This window comes from Sminthopsis crassicaudata, chromosome 5 (genome assembly GCF_048593235.1).
Source record: "Sminthopsis crassicaudata isolate SCR6 chromosome 5, ASM4859323v1, whole genome shotgun sequence".
Classification (NCBI taxonomy): Eukaryota; Metazoa; Chordata; class Mammalia; order Dasyuromorphia; family Dasyuridae; genus Sminthopsis; species Sminthopsis crassicaudata.
This window is the reverse complement of record NC_133621.1, coordinates 255,876,024-255,884,693: the sequence shown is the minus strand read 5'-3', so window position 1 is coordinate 255,884,693 and position 8,670 is coordinate 255,876,024. Positions and strand designations below refer to the sequence as shown.

The 8,670-nt window shown below is 32.2% G+C and overlaps 1 protein-coding gene across 2 annotated transcripts in view; it reads right to left on the bottom strand.

The window, feature by feature from the left end:
- The window catches only part of PTPRQ (protein tyrosine phosphatase receptor type Q), a 246,041-nt gene that overhangs the window by 153,399 nt on the left and 83,972 nt on the right, over window positions 1-8,670 (bottom strand). For both annotated transcript variants that reach the window (XM_074270859.1, XM_074270860.1), the window contains exons 21-23: window positions 6,728-7,018; window positions 6,210-6,485; window positions 5,670-5,821 (exon numbers count right to left, since the gene is read on the bottom strand). In XM_074270859.1, the coding sequence (XP_074126960.1) occupies window positions 5,670-5,821; window positions 6,210-6,485; window positions 6,728-7,018 (719 nt within the window). The remainder of the gene's footprint in view (window positions 1-5,669; window positions 5,822-6,209; window positions 6,486-6,727; window positions 7,019-8,670) is intronic.

The following is an 8,670-nucleotide window of genomic DNA, read 5'->3' as shown; positions in this document are numbered from 1 at the left end:
AGCATAGGGCTACACATAAAGGAAATTAAGGAGAATCAATTTAGAAGTCAATGAAAGGACCAGAGGTAGTTTCAAATCCAGGTCCTTTATTATAAAAGAATGATGGAAAAAAATGAATATCAATGCAAAACAAACTATCAATGCAAAACAAACTATGTCTTCTTTCTTTTAAAATTATTTATGATCTATGGTTCCAAAATAGTGAGAGCAGTATATATCAGCTTTCTTTGGAATAAGTTATTAATTAAAATAATGTTATTATTTTAGTAGTAATAGTAAAGTTAAGTAATTAAAATATAAAGTGATTCCATTTGTGGACAGGAGGACTAGAATTCCTATATTGCTACTTATTCCAAAGAATTTTGTCAGGGATGGTTCTTTTTCTCTGTCAAGGAAATAAACTCTCACCCTGGTAAATGAGTTGCTCTCCCAATTTAGAGCCAGTTTGCACAAATAGAATTCTGTCTTGTCCTGCAAACCTTTAGTAATTTGGAGCACCTTCCTTTAGGCATTTATTTATTCCTAGACTGCCTAGATGCAATTAACTACATAGAACTGACAGATTACATTAAAACTCTGCAGTTTTAAAAGAGTTATAAAATAGCAAAAGAAGAACAAAGTTATTGCATTAAAAATACTACTTCTAAATGGGCCAGGTCCTTTTTCAGCAGCTCGAGGCAAGAAGAGAAATAAGATAGGTTGCTTTTTTAGGAATGAATAAAAATATGAAGTAGATAAAGGATAATAATATATAAGAGGTTTTGCCCTCCTAAAAAAGACTATCATCAAGGTAGTCTCAACAGATACTGAATTTTATTACACAGTAGTGTTAGCAGGTTCTTGGATTGGCTTATCTCTGCACTACCATATTTCTGGTTTTCAGGCATCCTCCCCAACCCATCATGATAGTTGATTGCTCAACTTCATGAAGGAAAAGTTTGCCACAGAAAATTTTAGTTAGGGTCCTCATCTTCCCAATTAAAATATTTATTTCTTTTGGGGGTAGAGAGAAATAAACTTTACTAACCTACCACAATCATCAGGGAAGAGAAGATATCCGAGAAAAATATTATGACTTTCAATCAGTAACTCCTGTGGCTACACAAATATGAGCAAATTCAAGATACATATAAAGAAAGTAGAAGTAATGGTATATGGGAAATCAAAAGCTACCTTTGATCCTTTTCAAAAGCAGATAGAGTAACCGGGAATGTTTTTCTTTTAAAAAGTGTCATGTGAGTTGAATTTTGAAGAAAACCAGGGATCCTAACAGATCAGATACGTAGGAAGAAAACTCCAAGCTTCAGAATCTAGAAACAGATCTTTATGTCTGAGGATCAATAAGGAAGTCAGTATGGCTGGATTGTAAAGTATATGGAGGAGAAGAATGTGTTAAGGAAATCATTTTCTCTGCTGTCTCCAAACTCTCTGCTCTGAATACTGGTCTCTCTGGCTTCCTCTAAGTCTCAATTCAAATGTCACATATAGAAATGATTCCCTAACCCTTTTAATTCCAGTGTTCTCCTTTTGTCAATTATTTTATATTTATTCTGCATATAACTGATTGAAGTGGGGTTTAACAAAGCATGAATAGTGAAAGTATAAAGGAACAAGAGATTAATCAGTAGAGAATAATACAAATCTAAATTTACTCATAAAGGAGTCCAGACTAGGACAAAGGATGGTTCAATAAAGTAGAAAATCTTGAATTAAGAGTTAGAAAGAATTCTAAAAAAATACCAAATCCAACTCTTTATTTTACACATAAGGAAATTGAGGTTGGGAGAATTTAAGTGACTTTTCCAGGGTCACATAAGATATGACTTCTCTGAGTCAAGGTTTCAATTTATCTCTTCCATGTCTTCAAGCCCAGCACTCTATCTCATGATAATCATCAGGAGAATACTGATGGATGGAAGCACTAGAAGTCATGGTTAGTACAAAGAATGAAAGAAGAAAACTAAATACTGAGAGTTGATCCTTTTGACTACCTGCCAGTTAAATGTAGACTTATATTTAAAGTTTACACAGTATCTCTACATTGCTTTGTGACCCTGGCTATCTAAAAGATGTAGTAAGCAAAGGAGACACATGATAGCAACTGATCTTGGATCTAAGAAATTCAATCTTGGCAATTGATCTGATGCCTCAAGTCTTGGAGAACGGTAAGACAGTGGAGTAAACTCTTCCCAATGCCTTCCTTTTTAAAGTCTCAGATTCTTTATAGAAATCTCAGAACTTTCTAGCTAACTCCTCATTTTCCACCACTTAGGCTCTAAGCCCACCTTCTTGGGTTTCCCTCTCTTTTCAGTTTCCTTTTCTGTCATTAGAATGTAAACTCTTTAAGGGCAGGGACTGTTTTTGGTTTTGGTTTTGGTTTTGGTTTTTTTGTTTTTGTTTTTTTTGTATCCTCAACTTAGCATAATGCATGAAACACAGCAGATACTTAATTATTGACTATTGAGTTTTGATTGTGTGATTGGAAACTTTTTTTAGCTGTTTGTAATTATGGAACCAGAAATGGAAAAGCCTTCAAGGAGCCTTGTACAGCCTCAACCTTTTACTGTTCTTTGTTGGTTTAATTCCTTTGCTGAGAGAATTTCTGTGAAAAAAATGGATAAGAGAAGAGGATTTAAGCTTTCTTCCCTCTGAGACCAACATGTGACCCTAGTTAACTTGGATCATATGCCTCTGAGTTTGTTCTTCTCAGTTACAGGTGAAGGGCTTGGAGACTGACCTTGTTGGATTTGAAAGATCTGAAAAGTGATTTTCTGAATGTTATAGCATCCTGGCATCCCAGCATTCAGGTTTTATAGCCAGCCCAGGATTACATCCCAAAGAGTTAATATTGGAATCTAGCCAGTCATGATTGAGTGAAAGACTTATTTTTCTGTCATGGGCACCTGGAAATGAATTTGGCCCAAAAAGATTCCAAACAATAATTTAGCTAAATTTGGTCTGATAGGGGATAGTCACATACCCTTGTCCCAATTCAAGTGTTGAGGAAGAGGGTTGTAGTTTTATTCTTACTATATCTTTGACTTTATCTCTTTGGGGTTCATTGATGCTTCCTCCTCTAATATATTAGCTCCAGCCCCTTCATTTTACAGATAAAATAGTTTTTCATTGTTGTGTTTTTTTAATCTCTAAAATGGGAATGACAAAATTTGCACTAGGGTTTTGTCAGAAAAACATTCTGTAAACCTACTAAAATATTCCCAGATGAGTCCATGTTTATTCATTCAACCTAAGCCTTTGGGCTTACCAAAGGCTTAGGTTGAATGAATAAACATGGACTCATTTGGGAATATCTTAGTAGGTTCTTGTTAGAATTTCTCTTCTGGAATCTTTGTAATAATAACTAATATTTAAATACAATTTAAGTTTTGTGAGGTACTTTACAGATATTATTACAACCAAGGGTTTTAGGTACTATTGTTATCCTCATTTTACCACTGAAGAAATGGTGGCAGAGATTAAGTAATTTGTCTATCATCACACAACTTGCCAGTGATTGGGGTCAGATTTTAAGTCATGTTTTTCTATTTCCAGGTCTGGCCCTTATCCACTGTACCAACTAGTGGCAACAGCTTTCAGTGCCTAAGATTTTTTTTTCTCTTTTTAGCAAAATCTGCATGTTTATACTCCTTATGAGCAATTACAGGACAAGATTCCATGAAAGGATGTTGTTGTTTTTTTTGTGACACTATGTATAATGAAATTATTTTATTTACCTTCTCCTAGAAGTCTTTTTATTTATCTGCAATGTCTTTGTGTCTTCTATTTATATTTATAGCAAGAATGTCAATACGGATATTATTAAGTGACTCCAGAAATAGGTTAACTCAATGGTCTTAGGACAATAGTTAGATATTAAGATCATCTACAATTCAATTTTCTTTATAAGCCCATTATATTTATGGATATTTCTAAAAATTCTGTGATTCTAAAACACAGAAAAAGAAATCTCTTTCTAAAAAATTATAATATTCAAGCATTATCCTATCTTACCTAAAAAATTCAGCATCTATAGTGTTTGACCTTTTGGTGATAAGTTCCTTAGTATTTAGCTGAGCTGGTGTTCAGACCACAAATAAAACATCATCAAGTCCGTATTTCAAGTACTCCCTTACATATTTTGAGCAATATTAATCAGCATTTAGTCCAATAAAAGATTTTACAGATGAGGAAACTGAGGATCCACTGAGTAGTGGAAAAATATTTTAACAGATTGCTTCCTTAAATTCATTTGAAATTGACTAAATTTCAAATTTAGTATTTCCTACTTTAATGATTTGAAGCTTCAGTTTTGTCTTGGAGCCTTCCAAGAACTCAGAGTTACTTCCATTCCTTGGATAAAGAATTGAAGCATATGGGAATTCCATCTATATGAAGTACTATCTAGCAATATGACTACCCTAAAAACCTAATTCTCTCTTTTTCTCCTGCTATCCATTTCCTAGTATTCCCACTGTAGCTTAGAGAGAAAAAAAATCTTACTAAAAGCAGACACATATAAAAGACATGGAAGTAAATTAGGATTAGATAGGGGGGAAATAGAGAACCAGAGGCTTAGTGTCATTAATCTAATTTTACACTTCTGGGAAACAGATTCCGCATTTATTGAGTAATGCAATTCAAATTCCACCAGCCTATTAGATTCTGTAATAATAACTTGATGTCAAGAAAGAGAGTCCCTGCTCCTGATAATAGACTTTTAACTATTGCTTCTCATTATTTCTATTCATTTTGCAAGCTAATAATGTTATTAAAATGATTTGTCATCAGTAATAAATCGTAATGCCCTACAGAAATGAATAAACTATTTGGAGCAGATTGTTCTCACTATTTTTGATGTAATCAAACATAAACATTGCAGTGTTTTATTTTTCTTACAAAAATATAAGAAGATATTTCTTAAAGGAAGATTATTGAGAATAGCACATTTTTCCATAATTAAAAATGATAATCATTCTAATATATTCAGAACTCTGTCTGACAATAATATATGCATCTTTTCCTAATTATTCTTAACTGTAAAAAATCTTTTTTAGAATTTTAATTGGATTGAAGCTGAAATGAGGAGAATACTTTTTAAAACAGTTAATACCAATTAGAATGATTTGCAGTATTTTACAAATAAAATGTACAGTCTTTACAATCATTTTTAAAACAGGAAAATATAGATCCACATACAATTCTTAATTTAAAAAAATAATTACCTGAAGATTACATTCCGTTTTAAAGTAGTATGCAGAAATTCATTTGTTAGGTATTTCCCAAAATAAAGTCAATGGAATATTAACAAAAAAGTAAAATAAATCTCCCATTGAGCTGAAGTCATATCCTTCTATATTATGCTCCACACAATACAGAGCTAACAATATCGATTTGAATGGTAAACACTTTCTTAAGCTCTACTTATCCCTTCCTCTCAATTTCAGATAATAAAACCTTGTTTAAAGGGGGAAGGGATAAAAAATGGATTTTGGTGAAATTAATGGAATAAAATGTTTTTTTTTCTTTTAAGGTTTTTAAAATGTGTCTACTATTGTGTACAAAGTACTATGGTAGGCACTGGGGGAAGAGGGAATAGCGCAGAGTTTATTAAATATTATACAATGTTGCCTTTATGAAACTTATATAGCATTTCAGTACAATAAACTTACCTGATAAAATATAGCATCCGTTCCATTTTCATGAATTTTAATATTATAAACTTTAACAACACCACTTGGAAGAGGACTAGGGTTCCATGTTAACCACACTGAATCAGAAGTGTAATTGATTATAGTCAAATTCTGCGGTGGTGCTAGTGGTGCTGTAGATTAACACATTACATAGTTTATACTTACAGAAATTAACAACATGAAAATAACAATTTATTTGGCTGGAGCATTCATCCACAATGATTTATAGCAAAATATGTTTTAGTTTTAGAAAATAATAAGAAAAAAACAAAACACACACACAAACAAACAAAAAACAAATACCACAACAGCTCATGTCTTTGCAATGCAAACCAGGAATTTCCAAAGTAGAGTAAAACACACTCTGGTTCCATTATTAGAGGAGATGAGAAAAGCTGCTCAATAGTTGTGAACCTGTTGCAAGAAGACTGTTAAATATGCTTTAATTTCCTTTGTTGTTCCTGTTTTCAGAATAAAAGCTCCTGAAAGCAACAAAATGGCATTCTGATGATCTCTTACCTGCTTCATCTGTGTAAAAAAAAAGTGTAGAAGAAGGACCAAGTCCTTTTCTAGTTCTTGCAGCAGCAAAGAATCTATAGAGTGTAAATGGTGAGAGCTCATCCAGTATGATAGAGTTGTCAGAGGTAGTAAAAGAATAGCTTTCATTTACTCCATCTAAAGTTAAATCATAACTTATTATAGCACCATTTGGCTGTACTGGGGGATCCCAGGATAAAAAAACTGAGGTAGAAGAAAGGTTTTTAAAAGTGTTGATTACTGGTGAAGAATCTGGAACTATAAAAGAAAAAAAATACAAAAAATGAAATTGAATTATCAGTATTCAATAATTAGATTTTAGTAACAAATGAAATTATTAGCTAATAATTTTCCAGTAAAGGCTAAAGGAAAATTGTAAGTTGCAATTATAAAAGCAAACCAAAAAATTACAAAATAAAAGTATTGTTCTACCAAAAAAATATATGAAAAGATTTTTAAAAGCAGAGACTTGATTTAAAAAATAATTATCCTAAGCCTACCATCTTCTTCAGTTCTGAGGTGTAGTTGGGCTGTATACAAATCAGAGAATCCCTTTTCTGTTGCTGGAGTGATTTTTAATATATAATCAGTGTATTTTTTCAAATTGTCAAAAACCAGGCTTCTCTCATAAGTTTTCAGAGGTGGTCTTGTTCTATGTGCGTTTTCTTGTAAGCTCAATGAAACATAGTAGAAGACTAGACCATTTGGCTGAGATGGTGGGAACCAGCTGACATTTATTGCAGTTGAAGAAAGAGTTTCATAAGTCAGGTTTTCAACGAGCCCTTCTGGTACTACGATATATAATAAGCAAAATATAAGAGTCATGAGCTATTGCAATTAAAATATAAGTGAATATACATTGCATGAATATTTTAAGATAGCATGTCATACTTTTTACATATGTGATTAATTTGTATAACTTTTATTATGGAAAATGCCAGTTGCTGTAATCTTTCTTATTGTCTGTTTATTTAATACAAATAGGTCAAGGTCCCTTGAATGTAAAAAGTAACTTTTTTCTTGTAAGAATTTATTTTCCTATGATTGTTCTTGCCAATTCATTATCAATTGAACAAATATTTAGAGTAATAATAATAAAATTCATCAGTGGCTTAAAACAGTGATTCTTAGCTCCTTTTGGTCATGTTTGCCCTATTTTGCCACTATTATTTCAGAAATGGAAGGGGATACATACAATTAAGAATATTTTGCATTATATAATCATAATAATGCATATCATATCATAATACATATCATAATAATGAAATAGGCATTGCCTAGTTGGCTACCTATTAACCACAAACTATTTCATACATAGCAAAATTGGTATTAGGGCAGTAGACAACAGTCAGATACCTGCCTGTTGCCTGACTGTCTGACCAAAACTTGGTAATTTTGAGTATACTTTCATTTTTGCCCCTCTAATAATATGTAACAAATATCTTTATATTTAAAATAATCTATGTGTGTGTTTCTATATTTCTACGAAAAAGAAAGAAAAAGGCAAATTCTTTTTAATAATGTATTCTACAACTTGAGAGGCTATTTTAGTGGCCCTTAAAGAACAGATCTTTGTAGTCAGCAGTTTTACTCTTCCTAGAAATATTGGCCCCATCTAGATAAATGGTACTTTTTTTTTCAGTGAGGCCCTGGAGTTGCCATGAATATGAGAGGTGTTGGTAACATTTTTAACTTGGACTTCTGGGATTGGTACTTCTTGAGAGTCTCATCTCCATGGCAACTTAAGTAATATAAGAAGTAGAGGGGGAACAGGAAGTTACTATGATACAAACCACAAAAGTAAATTCTTTAATATGTGAATTAGTAAATTAATTTGTAATGATTGGACCACTTCTGGTAGTGAGGGTTATTAATGAGGCCATTCTGTTCCTATATGAATAGATGAAAAATTAACATCAGAAACATTCAGTAATAACATAGATAAAGCTGAAGTATGGAAATCACAAAGGAGTTGTCCTTGCTTTTGTGGGTTAATCACAGGACTGGACTAAAAAGTCCAGGTATTTATTTTAAACCTAAAATACTTATTTTTATTTCAACAGACCAATTACCAATTCAACAGGACTGCAAAAATCTAAAACATCCATTTAGCACTATTCCTTCTTCGCCTCCCCCCTCAAAAAGGTCAGATATATAAAACTTCTCATCATATTTTATTCTTTGAGAAGTTTATGTTAGTCCATTTGAGAGCTACCAAAAATTAAGAAAGCCCCCACCATCTGGGTTTCAGTTGACAACATGCACCACTGGGCTGAAAAATAAATACTGCTAAGATTGATTCATACATTTGACTTAGGGCAATAATATTTTATAATACAAAAACAAAAATAATAATAGCAGCACTGGGAGTAAGGAAGATGGAAAAGTAAATAATTGTGAATATGGCACTGTAATCTCAAGATGAATCCTAAAAACTTTTTAA